Genomic DNA, 20,449 nt, shown 5'->3' on the forward strand with positions numbered 1-20,449 from the left:
AAACACTCCCAACAAGATTGCTTGCTCCAAAATCGAAGAGGCACCGCCCTCCGAATCTCGAGAGCCAGACTCCCAACATGATTACTTTCTCAAAAATCGAAGAGACACTGCTCCCCGAATCTCGAGAGCCAGACCCCCAGCATGATTGCTTTCTCAAAAATCGATGAGGCATCGTTCTCCGAATCAATCGAAGAGGCGCTCGCTTTCTCAAAAGCTGGGCTGCTCAGAGACCACGAGGGCCGATCTCAGAAATCGAAGAGGCACCTACTTTTCTAGCCTTGTCAGCACCTGTCACACGCACACTCAGCTTTGCAGAAATTATGGGCATTCTGTCGAAGACTTCTGGTGAAGTAGAAAGCACATGAATCTTACTGTTCAATCACCCACTTCCCACGCGCAACAATAGCTCATGGGTACCACAAATAACTTTGCCAAAGTTCTCTGCCAAAGTTGAGCACGTGAAGCTTGCAGCTCCCACTACATCGCTCTGACCAAGAAAGGTAAAAGAATAGCAAAGAAACAGCACTAACAAAAGTTTAGACACATAAATTTTGAAGGTCTAGCTACCATATTATTACCCACAACTGTAAAGGAACAGTACCACTGCTGGATAATTGGAAAGTCCCTGTGTGTCAACCTCTGTGCTTCGTGGCAAGGTAGACTAGCAAACATGCCCAACCTTTACTCACATTCGAGAAAACACTCCCAATAAGATTGCTTGCTCCAAAATCGAAGAGGCACCGTCCTCCGAATCTCGAGAGCCAGACTCCCAACATGACTACTTTCTCAAAATCGAAGAGAGGGTAAAGGAACAGTACCATTGCTGGATAATTGGAAAGTCCCTGTGTGTCAACCTTTGTGCTTCGTGGCAAGGTAGACTAGCAAACATGCCCAACCTTTACTCACATTCGAGACAACACTCCCAACAAGATTGCTTGCTCCAAAATCGAAGAGGCACCGCCCTCCGAATCTCGAGAGCCAGACTCCCAACATGATTACTTCCTCAAAAATCGAAGAGACACTGCTCTCCGAATCTCGAGAGTCATACCCCCAGCATGATTGCTTTCTCAAAAATCGAAGAGGCATCGTTCTCCGAATCTCGAGAGCCAGATACCACAGACCACTTTTTCAAAGTGCTCTGACAGAGTTAAAACATGTGAAACTGGCAGCTCCCACTACCGTGCTATGACCAAGCAGGGTAAAGGAATAGCATTACTACTTGTTGTTAGGGAGACTCCTATATATGTCGACCTCCATCCCCAACGGACAGGCAGACCTGCAAAAATGCTCAACCCTTCATCATATCTGAGAGGGCACTCCCAACGAAGCCTTTCGAAATATTCAGCTTTCTTTCCCCCCGATAATACCTCTGCAAACAAGCTATACTAGAGCAAGAATATCTCATATCATCAGGGTTAAAAGCAAGAGTATCCCATATCATGCTTTTTCCCTGTCTTTTCTTTTGGCCTTGTTTTTACCTGCAAGACAAGGAGAAAGAGAGCAATCAGTCAGCACTTGGAATCAAGCTTCCAGCCAGGAACTGACTGCCTGGAACCCCTTACCTGATTACTTACCTGGCATTGCTCTCGAGTACTCATCTTCAACATCTTATGTTTCCAGGGAAGATTCCGCATCTGCTTGAGGAACAGATAGGGCAAGTGCGAAGGATACAAGGAAGCATGTGGAGACAAGCGTAACAGCACACGTGCCGATACATTCATTACTCTGTCAAAAGCAAAAGTATCCCATATCAGCAGGGTGGAACGTACTCTAGATTTGATGGACTTGTTTTGACCCTCAAATTCTTCAGTCGGCCTTATACTCTGGAGGAAACCAGAAAACCCTCCAGCTCAGTTCAAGAATAAGTCTGTGGAAAGTTACTTCTTCAAAAGCAAAAGTATCTCATATCATCTCTTCTCATTTTTCTTCTCTTTATCCTTCATGCTGCTGCAAGATGGGGAGAAGGTGAACAATCAGTCGGAGCTTTGATTGCTTACCTTGTCTGTCACCTCTTTCAGCAGACCCCCTAGCTCGGCGACTTGGGGGACTCCTACTACATGGTTTGTATCGCGCTTGACCAAGCCTGAAACTACAAGTAAGCTTCAAGTGAAATTGATACATTACCTTGTGCATCTCCACCAGTTAAAGATACCACCCCTGGATGGAGGAAGAGTACTTCCAGAGAAGATGCCACATCTACCTATGAGACAGATAAGGCAAGTCAAGACGACACCACACTCCGATACTTAGAAGTTTCGTGATTACGAGATCATTCTCCCACAATATTTCCTAATGTCATTTGTACTAAATCATTCACTTGTACTCACTAAATGAGAGCTTGAACCTATGTACTTGTGTAAACCCTTCACAATTAATGAGAACTCTTCTATTCCGTGGACGTAGCCAATCTGGGTGAACCACGTACATCTTGTGTTTGCTTTCCTATCTCTATCCATTTATATACTTATCCACACTAATGACCGGAGCAATCTAGCGAAGATCACAAAAAGCGATCGTTTTCGCTACCTAGGATCTATCTTGCAAGAGAACGGAGAATTAGATGGAGATCTCAACCATAGAATACAAGCTGGATGGAAAGAGTGCATCCGGCGTGTTGTGTGACCGTCGTAGGCCACTGAAGCTCAAGGGAAAATTTTATAGGACGGCAATAAGGCTAGCGATGTTGTATGGCACAGAATGTGGGTGGTGAAGCATCAACACGTACACAAAATGGGTGTAGCGGAGATGAGGATGCTTCGTGGGATGTGTGGGCACACGAGAAAGGATAAGATTGGGAATGAGGATATCCGAGGTAAAGTAGGAGTAGCCGAAATTGTAGGAAATATGAGAGAAAATCGGCTCCGGTGATTTTGAACATGTGCAAAGAAGGCCGACTGACGCTCCGGTTCGAAGATGTGACTACGGGACAGAGGTTCAGGGCCGAAGGGGTAGAGGAAGACCTAGGACAACTTTGGAAGAGACTCTAAGAAAAGACTTAGAGTACTTGGATCTAACGGAGGACATGACACAAAACCGAGCGCAATGGCGTTCTAGGATTCATATAGCCGACCCCACTTAGTGGGAAAAGGCTTTGTTGTTGTTGTTGTTGTTGTAGATGTACCTGGGTGAAATTACAATTCACCATTAACATAAGGGTTGATACAATCATCATCATCAATTTATCATATATGGAAATTGGGGGCTTATTAATACATGTTCCATTGTGCATGCTTCATAAAATATCACATGCAAGGCTTAGTTATTATTTTCTCGTTCAAAGGTGTAAACCTTGTAAGGACCTGCATGTCTAACAATATAGTGGGATCATGACTGATAATCATAAGTACATACATAGATATGTCTTCTAAGTTCTATGAGAATATAGAAATCTCAAATCAGATAAGTCTTGTATCTCTTTATATAAATCAGGGGCTTCTCCTCTAATAATCCACTGGTTTTTGGTTGCCTTGTCTAACTCTGACAAGGTGTGTGAGTGGGACAATTTATCCACATTTCGGGCCCAATTTGGCTATACATGCTCTGTGTCATCCAATATATAAGTTAATCCATCTGTTTGGCTCAGACCAGCCACACATGAGGTAGTTTTGAAAATATAAAACTCTTACATCTGGTATCCAAATTCATGTATCTCAACATTTAAAGTCTTGGGCCTCTCCACTAGTAGCTATTTGGTTTTAGATTGGATGGTTCAACTTTAACACAGTGCAATTTAAATTGGTCACCTTCGTAAACACTATAGATACGGTGCTGTTTTGCTTATTGGTTTGGGCATAAGGATAAGGGACGAAAATCAGTCCTCTAATTAATCAAACAGCTGTGTGCTGGGGGATATGTACTTAAGGTTTTAGGGTTTAGGTTTACAAGTTTGGAATTCATTATTGTTGAGATGAAATAATGCATTTTTCTGCATATGTATTTTAATCTTCCATCTCTTTTATTTGTGTTTTTTTAGGTTATGCCTCCACTATGGTGCAGGTTGGATAGGCTGTGGTTTCCCCACCCTGGCGTTCTTGAGGGATCTATCACTCGACAACCTTTTATTTGTCCTCTAGATCATGTGTTTGAGGTATGTCCAATTTGTCAGAGCTAACTTTATACAGTTTGTTATCTTAAATCAGCCTTTGTACTAAAATAGCAGAATGTGTCAGACAAAAAAAAAGGGCAGGATATGAGTTGCATTTTCCAAATTGAGTCAGTTACCATATTAACTCAAGGCTCTTTTTCTGCTAGAGTTTAATTGTTTAGAGTAGTGAGTTGAATAATGTCATTGGACAAAAAGTAGTGATCGTATTATCAACTTGGTCCTCCTTGCAATGGGCTCAAATTCAAAGGAGAAGCCCTTTTATTTGTTTATCTCCCCATTGGTGCAGTTTGTGTAAAGCTAAGGAGGAGAGTGTTAACCACATTTTTCTCCACTGTTCTTACACGATTCAACTGTGGTGGAAATTGTTTCAGGAGTTTAGAGTTAGTTGGGTCATTCCAAAGGGTTGTTTCGAGTTTCTAAGCACCAATTTTGAGGCTCTAGGAATTGGGAGGAAAGCTAAAGCTTTGTGGGGTTGTCTGGTGTCGGCAGTTTTTTGGAACATTTGGTTGGAGTGTAACAAAAGAATTTTTGAGGATTATACTGGTGTGGGGGTAGCAGATCTATGGGGAAGAATAAGATATTGGGCAGCCCTCTGGGCTTCAGTTTCGAATGATTTTAAGAATTACCCTCTTTCTCACATACTGTGGGATATGTTAGCAGCCGTAAAGTGATTTTGGTTGAGGTTTTGCCACTTGTAATCAGATCCTCTTGAGAGATTTTCTTGTTTTGTTCTTGGTGGATTTCTTATCCACTTCTGTGTAATTCCACTTTTCTTTTTTAATAAAATGTTTTAGTTTCTTCTCAAAAAAAATAAAAAAACATGTGATGGAGTCTGAATGACTATTTGTGCTGATTACTTTGTTGTTACTAACCTTGCTAAAAACCTATTAGGATTACTAGAAGTGTCAGTTGAATTTTCTGATTGAATCTCGTTGTGATATCCCAGTTGCCATTTCTGAGCATGATTTATTGCAAAAGGGGAAGAGGGAGGGAGGGGGGTGGGTTTCACCTGAGATATTTTTCTGTATTTATACACATCGTAATAGTCAACTGGTAATACAATGTCTTTTTCAACTAAACTACAGATAAACCGGTCATTACTTTGGCCCTATAAAATGTTTTATTTTTGTCACATAGATACCTATGTGGTTTCCTCTTCTACACAAAAAAGTCAACTTTGGTAGTAATTAAGCACGTCTGAAGCACATGATTTTGGTAAGACGCCATCAAATTCATACCTAATCTGTACTTCTCTTCCATCAATTTTCATATTAAGTACTGATGAACGACTTAAACGATAAGTGTCATGATGCCTGAGGACAATACATGTTTTACGATCTAACCACAAGATGTGTTTCCATAATTTCCCTTTTTCTCTATCTTATGTGTGGACCCTTTTTATTATAAACATTTAAAAGGTTTTGGCTGAGCTACAAAATACTCTCTAATCCCTGATTAACAGAACATGAAAAGTTTCAAGGAAAATTCATGGTTGGATTGGATATTTGAGAAGCTGAAATTTCTATTAACTGGAAAGAAAAAAACAAGATTCGAGGAGAGAAAAAGAGGCGTACAGCGGTTATTTAATTATTTTCCTACACCTACCTGTGTACAATTGATTTTCTAGTTTTTTTTTTTTTTCTTCACCTATGTCATTTGTCAAATCTTACATCTCGTTTAAACTGATTAAGTTCCACTGTTTAGATTAATGGGTTTGTACAGAGTGAAGCTTCCAAGAATTGCACAAATAATTCATAGGAACATTGGTGTATCTCAAGGTCCTACTGTGAAATCCCTTCTGGAGGTGGAAGCTAACAAAAGTGTACTGTATCGCAGGTGAATGTCATGCTTAAGGAATTGCCAGCGGAGATATTTGGGCCCCCAATCGGTATTAGAGAATACTCATTCTTTGACAATCCATTGATGCCAAAACAGGTAAATGAGTATCTATGAAATTTTTGAGTCAAAAGAATCAGTTCCATTGATTCTTTCATTTATGAATTTTGTTTTAGGTGAAAGAATCATGGCTTGATGTCCAGCTTTGTCAACAAGGAACGCGAGACTGCATTGCTTCAAATACTACCACCCCTTCAGGAGCACTCAGATTTCCAAAGAGAAGCAACGAAGAAACGGTAATCTGAATTAATACGTGTGTGCGTGTGTGAGTTCATTTTATTTCTTTCTTGGAAGAGTATACAGATTAATATATGTATATTTTATGCGTAACAAACCTTGTTCCTTTTTAACCCTATTATTAAGTAGTGTCTTTTGAATCCTGGTGTTCTGAGCGACTTATACGATATTGGATTTCACTTGTATATGCAGTTCAAGACAGTATTCTCCTCGTTCAAGGATGTAAAAGTAATTCAGTTTTCTTCTATGCAAGATGCATTCCCAGGTTTCACCGACAAGGCAAGTCTCTTCATCAATCTTCGTCGGCTTTTCTTTCTTACTTTGGTTGTACGTGCACCACATGCTTCGTTATCATGCGCTGATCTGACGCTTTGTGAAACTTATGGTCAGGCAAGGGAAGAGAAATTCAGGAATCGTGCGAAGCGGTATGTTGGTATATGGTGTTGTGTGGCCGAACACACTCCTGGTCACATATACTATGACATGTACTGGGATGAGAAACCAGGTTGGAGACCTATCCCTCCTCAAACCCGTGAGGACGATCACCCACCACCGTAAGAGAAACCGAGCGATACGTGTACATGTATCTGTCAAAGGAAATACAAAGACGAGTAGCATGGGAAAGTATCTGACAAACGAATTAGTTCCTAACTTACCTACATGAATAGAAACGAAGAGGACTGCATCCATATTAAGACTGGGAGAAATAGTGTTGTGTATTAAAGAAATCTTTTTCAGGTGTATCATTCATAATCTTCATATGTAGCTCCAATAAAAGAAATGGAAAACTTTATATTAATTTGCAAGTTTATTTTTTTTCCATATAAAAATACAAAAATATTAGGCGATATTAGTTCTACGTCAATAGACGTGTGCGAGGTAAAGGGGAAAGAACCGTTGTACCTTGAACCCTCCGCCGGTCCCCTCTATTTTATTTTATTACTAATGTGAAGACAAAGTAAAACAAGCGGGAGGATTAGGTCGAAACTGGGCCTTGAAAACAGTTGAGGAAAAAGATATGTAGGGAAAGGGGACGGATCTCGTCCATTATCCAGAAGCTGCAAATTCTGGGAGTTGCGGACCTACATTTCAAGGAATTAGGTTTGCTTATTTAATTTGATTTACGTATTTATTGAGGTTTACTTATTCAACTTGCCTTGTATTTTGTTCTCTGTATAGTTCTTTATGGGGAAGAAATAAATATGTATTAGAATTGCGTCTAAATTTGAAACATTTTGTTTAACTGATTTTAATGTAATAAATATTTCATTAATCAGATAAAATGAGGAACATCATTAATTAGGAATAGAAGTACAAACGCAGCTGAAGGATAATACAATACTTAGCCCACGTAACCATATCTAACCAAACGAAAAATTAACGCTCACAAAGACAATCTTGCATCACCTTTTAATGAACTTGCAAAAGATAACGCTCATGCGTCAAGTTAGAATGGATTAGATTAGATTATGGTACTCTTGTAAAACCAGCTGTCTTATAAACTACGTACGCATCCACATGGCTATAAAAGTACATCCGATTAGAAGCCACATATCATATGCAAGTCAAAGCACAAGCATGACTACCCAACGTCTCGCATAGAAACAGTGAAAATTCGCTGCCTGCAACCGGCACTTTTTTATTTTTTATTCTTCTATTTTCGGAAAAAGTTTTGACTGTAGCAAAACTACGTCAAAACTCCCTCAATTTTTATTAGGAAACTTTAACGAAAAGCTCTCGGTACTGTTCACTTTAACGAAAAACCACATTTTTACACTAAAAAGTCAATCCTGGTACTATTCACTTTACCCTTTATTTTGTCCTTAAGCCCTTTTCATTAGTTTTCCTTTTTTATTAAACAAGTTCAAAATTACAAGTAAACCAAAAACCAAACTTACAATTATACACAACAAAAAAGGGCCGAAACCAACAGAAAACAAGAAAGGGGCCCCACAACACTGAAGCCCAAAAAAACACAGAACAACCAACCGAGAAGCTTCTACTGAAATCTCCTCCACCGACAGAGATCCAAGCCAGCCACCGGAAACGTCATCCACCACCGAGCATCGCCGCCTCAGACAACACCGCCAACCCCGAACAGCAACCAGATCACAGCCATTAACAGGAGATAATTGGCACCAAACAGGGATTACATTGGAGTTGCATAGTACGAACAATTCGGACTTATTACATTGAGGTTACATGTCACTTACATGCGAAATTTAGTATGACAGTATCACGATACGAGGATAAACCAATTTAGCATTTGATTTCTCTCCTCCCACATTTTCCTTTCACTATGTCTTATCGAAACTCAAACATCTTGCATTGGCATCGCCCTCAAATGCTCGGCCTCACGTTAAGACGAGACGCCAGTTTTTGACCAAAGGATCGGTCAGCCTGCATTTCAATTACCACCAGCACACGTCATATTCCCGTACGAAATCACATCCAACTATTACCAATTCACAAATGCGAATACTTTGCAAGTATGCACTCACCTGAGACCAGTATGAGATCCAAATGCTGCGAATTTCATGGGTGACACGAGGTTCGGATAGGACATCAACCCATCGGTGGAGGAATCGCTCTTGCCTGCAATGAACATTTAGATTATGAAAATGACGTTTAAATACATATATTTTCCACAAAGAGACATCATAGGGTTGGCAGCTACCTGTCGGGTGCCCAAGATCTGTATCTCTCTCCAGGTTGCTTGAAGTTGTTCTCCTTCTCAATGACGCACTGCATATCCAACCAAACCACCACACACAAATTAAACGCAAAGTTGCTACATGAATCATGATGTGCAGTACTCCAAAAGGATTCAGACATGCAACAAGCATTCGTGCATGGCTCTAACTTTTTACATTCCAAGTGCCTTCAAGTTTCACATAAATAGAAAAACACAGAAAACAAGAACATGGGAAAACTAAGGGAAATTAAAATGAATTCTTTTACAGTGATACAAACTGACCTTCTCACGCTTTCCAGTGCAGATATTAGAAGGAATTGGGAAGGTCTCAGCATGGCGAGCAGGATCATACCTTGATGGGAAGTAATTAACCTACAGAACAGTATGGCATCTAAGCAGAGAAAACTTCGATGAACAAAAAGCAAAAATTGAAGTACATGTCTGAATCTTGGTCAATGCAAGTGTAAAAAGGCACAAAGGCATTCAATAAGCCTCAACAATTGAGGGAAAAAGTGGTATTATACTTGGAAAGGAAATTCTAAAAAGCAAAAGTACCTCCTCATCCCTATGCATGAAATTCATAAATCCTTCATGGTGATTGTTGTGATGAGAACACTTGGGAGCATTAACTGGGAGCTGCAAATAGTTCGGGCCAAGACGGTGCCTCTGAGTATCAGAATAGGAGAAGATTCGAGTTTGGAGCAACTTATCATCTGAATAGTAGACACCAGGGACAACAATGGCAGGGCAGAAAGCAAGTTGTTCATTCTCTGCAAAGAAGTTATCAATGTTCTTATTCAGCACCAAACGGCCAACCGGCTGCAGGGGAAGAATATCTTCAGGCCAGGTCTTAGTAACATCAAGTGGGTCAAAGTCAAATCTGTCTTCTTGATCAGGATCAATTGTCTGAATAAAAAGTTTCCACTCCGGGTAGTTGCCAGCTGCAATGGAGTCATAGAGATCCTTGGTAGCGTGGCTGTGATTAGCTCCTCCAACCTTAATAGCCTCATCCTCCAACAAACACTTGACTCCACAAGTGGGTTTCCAATGAAATTTCACGTAGTGTGCCTTCCCGGCCTTACTGATAAGAGTATAGGTGTTAACACCAGACCCTTCCATGTGCCTGTAATCTTGTGGAACTCCCAGGTCATCCAACAGGAAGGTGAACATGTGGAGGCTTTCTGGATGGTGGGAGAAGAAGTCAAGGATCCTCCAATTCTCTTGGATGTGGGACTTAGGGTTTGGTTTGAGAGCATGGACCATGTCCGGGAATTTCATTCCATCGCGGACAAAAAAGACGGGGAAATTGTTTCCCACCAAATCAAAATTACCCTGTTTAAGAAAAATAAAGTCACGAGCATGGGTAAAGAAAGGAATGCATGTATAAACAAGCAAAAACATTAGGACCAAATGATTTCCAAGAGTTAGTTAATAATAATGTTACAAAGAAATCAACAATCTGTAGAATCAAAACAATATTTAAAAAATAAAATAAAAGGATGAATGCCATATTTCATGGAAGTCACAACACTACTGGGTTTAGTTAAATATGACTAAAGTACTTGTCACTGGAGCTGTGACTAGAGATACCACCGCATATTTTTAACTACAAATATGCTGTTGAATATAATTATGATCAGAGACGTGTCGAAACTCAACTATCATTATCCAGAGGTCATAAAAGATCAATAAGCCATTGAAACCTCACCTCTCTGGTGTAAAACTTCACCGCAAAACCACGAGGATCCCTCAGGGTTTCAGGGCTGCCACGCTCATGGATAACAGTGGAGAAACGCACAATGACAGGTGTCTGAACTCCAGGGGCTCGAAGGAAGTCAGCACATGTAAGGTGAGAAATATCATGGGTGACCTCAAAGAAACCTTTTGCACTGGCTCCCCTAGCATGGACAACACGCTCTGGGATCCGTTCTCTATCAAAATTGGCGAGTTTCTCCACCAGATGGTAGTCCTCGAGCAGAATTGGACCTGACAAGTAGACAAAGAATTAAATTCTTAACTGCATCTACTCAACTCGACATAATCAACCATCCCGATTACATGCAAAAGATGTGATAAGAATGAAACTAGCGGTTATACATTTTATAAAGTATGTCAAATATAGATGACTGCTCTCACTTGCAAAGATAGTAACTTTTATTTAGTTTCAGGCAACCAGACGATCAAAAAATCCATCTTGACAACCTGAGAGGCAATGAAAAAAAGGGACCGGCAGGAATTCATTGAAAACCAACAGACTGGGAACTATAGTTGAGAAATTTAAACATAAATGCCGAATAGGGAAAGTTCTAACTTCAAAAACAAACTATATAAATAAGTAAATATATATAAATATATATATATATATGCATATATATCAGAAAAACAACAAGAGTTTCAAAATAGCAATCATCTTCAACTTGGTAGTGATACAAACATCCAAAAAGTCATCTTGTAGTTCACAATAACATGGACAGAATATCGATGCATACACAGATTACAGCATCAAAACATGATTATGATTATTCACAAGGTGCTCGAAAAGCGATGTGCAACTAAAAAACCACAAAAAGGTAAAACTTGAAGAAAATTTGCAATTGAAAATCCGTCAAAAGCAAATAAACAAATAGATAAATCAAAAGTGGATTAAGAATTAAATCACCTCTCGGTCCAACAGTGAGAGAAGAGTTGTTGTTCCAAACTGGAGCACCGGAATTGGTGGTCCAGAACGGGGAATTGAAAGCACTTGAAGGGCGGTGCTGCAACACACACGAAAACAAACCAACCCAAATCCATTAGAGAGGGCTTTGTTTGGTGGCCGAGAAAATAAACAAGAAAAGTAATTCAACAAGAAAATCAAACTTAAATCAATCAAATTAAGAGCATAAACAAGTAAAAAAGAAAAAACCCCAGAAAGATTAAGATTAAGATTAGCGTGTTACCCTGTAAGGATCCATGGAGGAAGGTCGGGTTAGAGAGAGAGCTTGATGGAGAAGGTAAGAGGTGAGCAGAGGAAGGGGGTAAGCCACTCACTCACTCAGATGGGGCAATCGAAGGCTGAAATGTAAGCAAATTTGGTGGATTTATAAACGCTGACTTTCGGCTTTGGGTTGGGTCGTGGGCTTGGCTCACGCCTTTGTGTGAAATTTCCATTTTCCGATCTCGGCCTCACGTTATCTTTATCCACACACACAGCTGGAAGGTCACTACGTATCTTTGCCAATTTATCGTCACTACATATCTTTGCCTATAAACTACGTACGCATCCGCATGGCTATAAAAGTATGACTACACAACATCTCGCATAGAAACAGTGAAAATCGGTGCCTGCTGCAACCGGCACTAGTTACATTTTTTTTTTTGGGAAGAGTTTGACTGTAGTAAAACTACGTCGAAACTCCCTCAACTTTTATTAAACAAGTCCAAAATTACAAGTAAATTAAAAACCAAACTTACAATTATACACAACTAAAAATGGCCGAAACCAACAGAAAACAAGAAAGAGGCCCCACAACAATGAAGCCCAAAAAAAACACAGAACAACCAACCGAGAAGCTTCTGCTCAAATCTCCTCCACCGACAGAGATCCAAGCCAGCCACCGGAAACGTCATCCATCACCGAGCATCGCCGCCTCAGACAACACCGCCAACCCCGAACAGCAACCAGATCACATCCATTAACAGGAGATAATTGGCACCAAACAGGGATTACATTGGAGTTGCATAGTACGAACGATTCGGACTTATTACATTGAGGCTACGTGTCACTTACATGCGAAATTTAGTATGACAGTATCACGATACTCAAACATCTTGCATTGGCATCGCCCTCAAATGCTCGGCCTCACGTTAAGACGAGACGCCAGTTTTTGACCAAAGGATCGGTCAGCCTGCATTTCAATTACCACCAGCACACATCATATTCCCGTACGAAATCACATCCAACTATTACCAATTCACAAATGCGAATACTTTGCAAGTATGCACTCACCTGAGACCAGTATGAGATCCAAATGCTGCGAATTTCATGGGTGACACGAGGTTCGGATAGGACATCAACCCATCGGTGGAGGAATCGCTCTTGCCTGCAATGAACATTTAGATTATGAACATGACGTTTAAATACATTTTACCACATAGAGACATCATAGGGTTGGCAGCTACCTGTCGGGTGCCCAAGATCTGTATCTCTCTCCAGGTTGCTTGAAGTTGTTCTCCTTCTCAATGACGCACTGCATTTCCAACGAAACCACCATACACAAATTAAACGCAAAGTTGCAATATGAATCATGATGTGCAGCACACCAACAGGATTCAGAAATGCAACAAGCATTCATGCATGTATCTAACTTTTTACATTCCAAGTGCTTTCAAGTTTTAAGTAAAAAAAGAAAAGGAGAAATCCTTTATTTTACTATTTCATTGATTAAAATCCTATTTATTTTTAATTTTTTATCAAGTCATTGGATATTAATAACATCATTAATTATTTCAATACTAAAATATTTTTTATTTCTAAATATATTCATTTAATGTTAAAAATGTTACAATTAGTATATTTATATTTATGACTAAATTTTTTATCATATATTTTTAGTTTTAGTTTGTACCCTTTTTAATTTGTAATTCTTTTTTAATTTGTACCAATTTTCTTTTCAGTTTTAATTTGTACCCATATATTAATTTCTTTTTGTGCCCATATTTTTTAAAGTTTATTTGTATTTGTACCCATATTTTTTTATTTATACTTTTTATTTTGCTAAATGTACCCATGCTAATTATATGTACCCATTCATGTAAAACTTTTTAATCTTAAAATGTACTCATTCTTAAATATACCAATTTGTTATATGTAAAATGTACCATTTTTTTTATATATAATCCATTCAATGTTTTAAATCCATTTTTAAACTTATATGGGTACATTCTTTTTCTTTGATTTTAAAATGTATCCATGTCAAGTTTAATCAAAGCAATTTACTAATGTTATTAAGTATAATATCTTTTTTTTTGTGATTTTGAAGAATGTACCCATATTTTGATACAATAATTTTTTTGGTTAATTTTGTTGAATGTACCCATGTTTATATATATATATATATATATATATATATATATATATATATATATATATATGCACACACAATAGTATATTTATATTTTAATATTTTTAATCCCACAAATTATAGTTTTTTTAATTTAAAATCTCATTTATATAAACTAAACTTTTTAATTTTTAATTTAAAAAATATAGTAACATACATAGAAATAAATTATCACATTGATTTCAAGAACGTCAATCAAAAATTAAAAACCAACAATGTTTCAATCAAAGAATATTCATAGTTAAGGACCGCATCCAAAGTCTCCCGGAAAAATTAGGTTCTCATCTTTCATTGATTAAAATCCTATTTCTTTTTAATTTTTTATGTCCTTGGGTATTAATAACATCATTAATTATTTCTATAATAAAATATTTTTTATTTCTAAATATATTCATTTAATGTATAAAATGTTACGATTAGTATATTTATATATTTATGACTAAATTTTTTATCATATATTTTTAGTTTTAGTTTGTACCCATATATTAATTTCTTTTTGTGCCCATATTTTTTAAAGTTTATTTGTATTTGTACCCATATATTTTTTTTATTTATACTTTTTATTTTGCTAAATGTATCCATGCTAATTATATGTACCCATTCATGTAAAACTTTTTAATCTTAAAATATACTCATTCTTAAATATACCAATTTGTTATATGTAAAACATACCTTTTTTTTTATATATAATCCATTCAATGTTTTAAATCCATTTTTAAACTTATATGGGTACATTCTTTTTTCTTTAATTTTAAAATGTATCCATGTCAAGTTTCATCGAAGAAATTTACTAATGTTATTAAGTCTAATATCTTTTTTTTTTTTTTGTGATTTTGAAGAATGTACCTATGTTTTGATACAATAATTTTTTTGTTTAATTTTGTTGAATGTACCCATATTTATATATATATATATATATATATATATATATATATATGCACACACAATAGTATATTTATATTTTAATATTTTTAATCCCACAAATTATGGTTTTTTTATTTAAAATCTCATTTATATAAACAACTAAAATTTCTAATTTTTAATTTAAAAAATATAGTAAATAAATTATCAAATTTCAGAGACCTCAATCAAAAATTAAAAACCAACAAGATTTCAATAAAAAAATATTCATAAGAAAAACACAGAAAACAAGAACATGGGAAAACTAAGGAAATTTAAATGAATTATTCTACATTGATACAAACTGACCTTCTCACGCTTTCCAGTGAAAATATTAGAAGGAATTGGGAAGGTCTCAGCATGGCGAACAGGATCAAACCTTGATGGGAAGTAGTCAATCTACAAAAAACGGTAGGGCATCTGAGCAGAGAAAACTTTGATGAACAAACAAGTGAAAATTTAAGTAGACGTCCGAATCTTGAGCAACACAAGTGTAAAAAGGGTAAAAGGCATTCAATAAGCGTCAGCAATTGAGGGGGAAAGTGGTATTGCACTTGGAAAAGAAAATGAAAAGAGCAAAAGTACCTCCTCATCTCTGTGCATGAAATTCATAGATCCGTCATAGTGATTGTTGTGATGAGCACACTTGGGAGCATTAACTGGGAGCTGCAGATAGTTGGGGCCAAGACGGTGCCTCTGAGTATCAGAATAGGCGAAGAGTCGAGTTTGGAGCATCTTATCATTTGAATAATAGATACCAGGGACAACAAGGGCAGGGTTGAAAGCAAGTTGTTCATTCTCTGCAAAGAAGTTATCAATGTTCTTATTCAGTACCAAACGGCCAACAGGCTGCAGGGGAAGAAGATCTTCGGGCCAGGTCTTAGTATCATCAAGTGGGTCAAAGTCAAATCTGTCTTCATGATCAGGATCCATTATCTGAATAAAAAGTTTCCACTCCGGGTAGTTGCCAGCTTCAATTGAGTCATAGAGATCCTTGGTAGCGTGGCTGTGATTAGCTCCTCCAACCTTAATAGCCTCGTCCTCCAACAAACACTTGACTCCACAAGTGGGCTTCCAATGAAATTTCACGTAGTGTACCTTCCCGGCCTTGCTGATAAGAGTATAGGCGTGTACACCAAAGCCTTCCATGTGCCTGTAATCTTGTGGAACTCCCACGTCATCGAATAGGAAGGCGAACGTGAGCAGGCTTTCTGGATGGTGAGATAAGAAGTCAAGGACCCTCCAATATTCTTGGATGTGGGACTTAGGGTTCGGTTTGAAAGCATGGATCACGTCCGGGAATTTCATTGCATCACGGACAAAAAAGACGGGGAAATTGTTTCCCACCAAGTCCCAATTACCCTGTTTAAGAAGAACAAGGTGACAACATGAGTAGAGTATTTGTCACTGGAGCTGCCTGTGACTAGAGATACCACTGTGTATTTTTTACTATAAATATGTTGTTGAATATAATATGATCATCGACGTGTCATTATCCAGAGGTTATAAAACATGAATAAGCCATTGAGACCTCACCTCTCTGGTGTAAAACTTCACTGCAAAACCACGAGGATCCCTTATGGTTTCAGGGCTGCCACGCTCATGGATAACAGTGGAGAAACGCACAATGACAGGTGTCTGAACTCCAGGGGCTCGAAGGAAGTCAGCACATGAAAGGTGAGAAATATCATGAGTGACCTCAAAGAAACCTTTTGCACTGGCTCCCCTAGCATGGACAACACGCTCTGGGATCCGTTCTCTATCAAAGTTGGCGAGTTTCTCCACCAGATGGTAGTCCTCAAGCAGAACCGGACCTGACAAATAGACAAAGAATTAAATTCTTAACTGCATCTACTCAACTCGACATAACCAACCATCCCGATCACATGCAAAAGTCAGAGAAGAGTTAAATCACCTCTGGGTCCTACAGTGAGAGAAGAGTTGTTGTTCGAAACTGGAGCACCGGCATTGGTGGTCCAGAACGGGGAATTGAAAGCACTTGAAGGGCGGTACTGCAACAACACACAAAAACAAACAAACCCAAATCCATGAGAGAGGGCTCTCTTTGGTGGCCGAGATAATAAACAAGAAAATCAAACTTATAAAAAAAAAAATTCAAAGTAAGAGCATAGACAAGCAAAAGAGAAAAACCCCAGAAAGATTCAGATTAAGATTAGAGTAGTGCCTTGTAAGGATCCATGGAGGAAGGTCAGGTTAGAGAGAGAGAGAGCTTGATGGAGAAGGTAAGAGGTGAGCAGAGGAAGGGAGTAAGCCACTAGCTCAGATGGGCAATCGAAGGCTGAAATGCAGGCAAATTTATAATGGTGCTCCCACTTTTGTGTGAAATTACCATTTCCAGCTCTCGGCCCCACGTTATCTTTATCCACACAAACAGCTGGAAGGTCACTACATGTCTTCTCTTCTCTACAATTTGTAGTCACAAGTCGGAATGATTATTGACAGAGAGCGAGGTGGAAGAATTCAATGTGAATAATTGAGAACGACAAGCATTCACCGTTCTTTATCCTATTTAGAAATTTTTAATTGTGACCGGAGTGCACAACCACTGATGCCGGGTGACACTGTCCGCTCCTACAACGACGCCACGTATACTATAAACACTTTGAAACGTGTACTCTTTGAAATTACATAAAGACTAATCCGATTCTCGGATATGCTTTGAAGACTTGAATTAGAATATTTTGGTGGTTTATTAGAGGCATCTCTTGAAGATTTATATAAAAGAGTAAATTGTAGCAATAGTATCTCAATTTTAACCTAATTAGAGTAATGATCCCTTAATTAAAAATTCATTACCAAAGGTTCCTCAATAAAAGAGTAAATTGTAGCAATGGTCCATCAACATATCAAAACGTGCAGTTATAGTCCATCAACTAAAAATTCATTACCAAAGGTCCCTCAATTTTAATCAAACCGAAGAAATAGTCCCTCAACTTTAACCCAATTGGAGAAATAGTCTCTTAACTTTAACCTAATTGTAGCTATAGTCCTTCAAACATAATTCATTTTGACAAAATTCTGACGAAAATGACCATAACTAAACATTTTGATGAGTTGAGGGACCAATGACAATGGATTTTTAGTTGAGGGACTATTCCTACAATTTACTCTATATTAAACAATCAAAACTCTTAGAATGGATTTTTAATGGGTCAGAAACATGGTTCTGTACACCAAGTATCATTATATTATGAGATATTTTCTGTCAATTAATAATATTATGACACTAGTAGATTGAACCGTGTTCTCGACATACTGAAATGTTTATACTATTTTAAAAGGTTAAATTTAGCGACATAGTATTACTGTCTAGTGGTATTCCTCATCACTTGTAAGTGAGAGGTCTTAAGCTCAATTCTCGTTATATGAGGCTAAGCCCATCTTCTCTCTTCTAATATTGATAATATCGTTTGTTAAAAAAAAAAATTATCTCTAATAAATGTTGTAAAAGACTATTTAATTATAGCAAAGGAGCAATCATTTTTGGAATTTAGGAAGCAATATTCACTTGTTAAATATTAAAAAATAAATAAAACTAGTGGAGTTTTTTGTTTTTTTTACGAAACAAGTAGATTGGGTTTGTTAATATTAAAATATTCAAAGTCTGTTAAAATTTCGGCATAAAAAGTTAAGCTGAGTAGCTACTGTAATTTTTTTTGATACAGTTCACTTGCTCGTTTAACAAAAATTTAGTGCTTTCTCTTAAAGATGCTCTTAGCTAGTTTTTACAAAAATAAACAATATCACTTTGTACTACAATTTATTGATACTTTTGTTAATTATAAAGAAGGAGTATTAGTTTCGACTTTCGTAGATGATGAGTTAAAACTAAATTTTCTTAACTAACTCATTGTGTAACATAACATAATGACTGTCACATCCTGGCCCAGGCCCCCACCACATCCTGGGTTCAACTCCACCGTAGTACGATATTGTCCGCTTTTGGCCCCTACCACGCCCTCACGGTTTTGTTTATGGGAACTCACACGAGAACTTCCCGGTGGGTCACCCATCCTGGGATTGCTCTCGCGTGAACTCGCTTAACTTTAGAGTTCTGATGGAACCCGAAACCAGTGAGCTCCCAAAAGGCCTCGTGCTAGATAGAGATGAGAATATATATATATATATATATATATATATAGGCAATACACTATGTTATCCACCTAGTGAACAGTAACTGCATTTTGCATCTCTACCGTTGCACTTCAATAGCCCTGTCAATAGGCAATAAAATATTAGTATTTTTTTTATTTATAAAATAATTTTATTTGTAATTTCGGATAAGATTTTTAATCGTTTTCATTGCACCACGTGTCATAAAATCCGAAAAGACAATTATCGGTGATGGATTTCCGATAAAATTTTTAATCGTTCTCGTTGCGCCACGTATCATTATCCGAAAAGTTATAAAATAATACAAAATAATTTTATTTGTAATTTCGGATAAGATTTTTAATCGCGCGCCACATGTCATAAAATCCAAAAAGATAATTATTGGTGATGGATTTCCGATAAGATTCTTAATCGTACTTGTTGTGCCATGTGTCATTTTTCAAAAATACAATTATTGGTGATGGATTTTCGATAAGATTATTAACCAATCACGTCGCGCCATGTGTCACAATTTTTTAGGATAGATTTCCATCATTCTTGGAAGCACTCCCTTTTCTATTTGAAGTCTTCTTACCTTGAGGCCTAATTGGATAACGGGTTGATCCCGAAGCTTGTTCAGGGGGGCGCTTTAGACACTTCTTCTGCTTCATCTTCATGAACATGCGAGGCATGATCGGGTGTAGAGTGTAGAGGGGTGTTGTTCATGAAAACTTCTGGACCAACGTGTATAACTTTGAATTTAGGACAATCTTTGACAATATTCCAACATTCCCACCAGTTGAATGATTTATTTTTACTTTTGGTTTTGGCACCATATCAAACTTGTGCTTGAAGTTGCTACACAATGCGGGATACGAAATAATTATAATGAAAGTAGGTAACAAATAAATAATGCAAACAAATAATTATAATGAAAGTAGGTAACAAATAAATAATACAAACAAATAATTATAATGTAAATTTGGGTATAGTACAAACAAATAAATAATATATTGTTACCTAATCTGCGTAATTTTCCCCACTTTGAAGATTAGTACTAGCTTGTGCCAATGCGTCTCTCCACGTACTAAACGATTGGCTAAGTAATTTCCAATGACTGGACATCGATTCTTTGGTTCTTTTCCCACCCATTTTCTCAAGATAATTGGTATAAATAAGATTCCACATTTATCGCAACTACATCTCATTAAGCGAACTATGAGTAACTTCAACCCAGCTAGTACACAACGCAACATCTTCAATAAGCATCTAATTCGTACCTGCATCAGTAGTCATTTTGTTGAAAAAAATTGGATTGAAACTTTGAGAGAAAGATAAGAATGTGGTTGAAAGTAGTTGAGAAAATATAAAATTGTCGTGCAAGGTAGATGATAATGAGAA

The 20,449-nt window shown here is 37.6% G+C and overlaps 3 protein-coding genes across 4 annotated transcripts in view; 1 reads left to right on the forward strand and 2 right to left on the reverse strand.

Annotated features, from left to right (window-relative positions):
* LOC103429549 (arabinosyltransferase XEG113) overlaps nucleotides 1-20,449 on the forward strand; it is a 64,693-nt gene that overhangs the window by 7,503 nt on the left and 36,741 nt on the right. Inside the window, exons 9-13 of one of the 2 annotated variants that reach the window (XM_070823910.1) lie at nucleotides 3,974-4,087; nucleotides 5,942-6,040; nucleotides 6,118-6,237; nucleotides 6,431-6,517; nucleotides 6,629-6,743. In XM_070823910.1, the coding sequence (XP_070680011.1) occupies nucleotides 3,974-4,087; nucleotides 5,942-6,040; nucleotides 6,118-6,237; nucleotides 6,431-6,517; nucleotides 6,629-6,743 (535 nt within the window). Of the gene's footprint in view, nucleotides 1-3,973; nucleotides 4,088-5,941; nucleotides 6,041-6,117; nucleotides 6,238-6,430; nucleotides 6,518-6,628; nucleotides 7,045-20,449 lie in introns of those variants that run through there. The other variant, XM_029104353.2, reaches the window with a different exon arrangement.
* On the reverse strand, nucleotides 8,116-12,179 carry LOC103412104 (catalase isozyme 1). The gene is made up of 8 exons (XM_008350702.3): nucleotides 11,873-12,179; nucleotides 11,593-11,689; nucleotides 10,642-10,919; nucleotides 9,489-10,265; nucleotides 9,216-9,305; nucleotides 8,916-8,983; nucleotides 8,740-8,833; nucleotides 8,116-8,638 (listed from the first exon to the last, which is right to left on the reverse strand). Exons 1-8 carry the CDS (start codon nucleotides 11,885-11,887, stop codon nucleotides 8,579-8,581), a joined length of 1,479 nt encoding a protein of 492 aa, XP_008348924.3. The 5' UTR covers nucleotides 11,888-12,179; the 3' UTR covers nucleotides 8,116-8,578.
* Nucleotides 12,622-17,642, reverse strand: LOC103445262 (catalase isozyme 1-like). Its single transcript, XM_029104354.2, has 8 exons — nucleotides 17,121-17,642; nucleotides 16,851-16,947; nucleotides 16,472-16,749; nucleotides 15,521-16,297; nucleotides 15,245-15,334; nucleotides 13,095-13,162; nucleotides 12,922-13,015; nucleotides 12,622-12,820 (listed from the first exon to the last, which is right to left on the reverse strand). Exons 1-8 carry the CDS (start codon nucleotides 17,133-17,135, stop codon nucleotides 12,761-12,763), a joined length of 1,479 nt encoding a protein of 492 aa, XP_028960187.1. The 5' UTR covers nucleotides 17,136-17,642; the 3' UTR covers nucleotides 12,622-12,760.

The sequence above is a fragment of the Malus domestica genome, chromosome 06 (assembly GCF_042453785.1).
Source record: "Malus domestica chromosome 06, GDT2T_hap1".
Classification (NCBI taxonomy): Eukaryota; Viridiplantae; Streptophyta; class Magnoliopsida; order Rosales; family Rosaceae; genus Malus; species Malus domestica.

Coding starts and splice junctions, on each gene's coding strand:
- LOC103412104 (XM_008350702.3), bottom strand. Junction 8,984..9,215: donor GCACTGGAAAGCGTGAGAAG/GTCAGTTTGTAT, acceptor TTGGATATGCAG/TGCGTCATTGAGAAGGAGAA. Junction 8,639..8,739: donor GGATCTCATACTGGTCTCAG/GTGAGTGCATAC, acceptor ATTGAAATGCAG/GCTGACCGATCCTTTGGTCA.
- LOC103445262 (XM_029104354.2), bottom strand. Junction 16,750..16,850: donor TCTCACTGTAGGACCCAGAG/GTGATTTAACTC, acceptor TCTATTTGTCAG/GTCCGGTTCTGCTTGAGGAC. Junction 12,821..12,921: donor GGATCTCATACTGGTCTCAG/GTGAGTGCATAC, acceptor ATTGAAATGCAG/GCTGACCGATCCTTTGGTCA.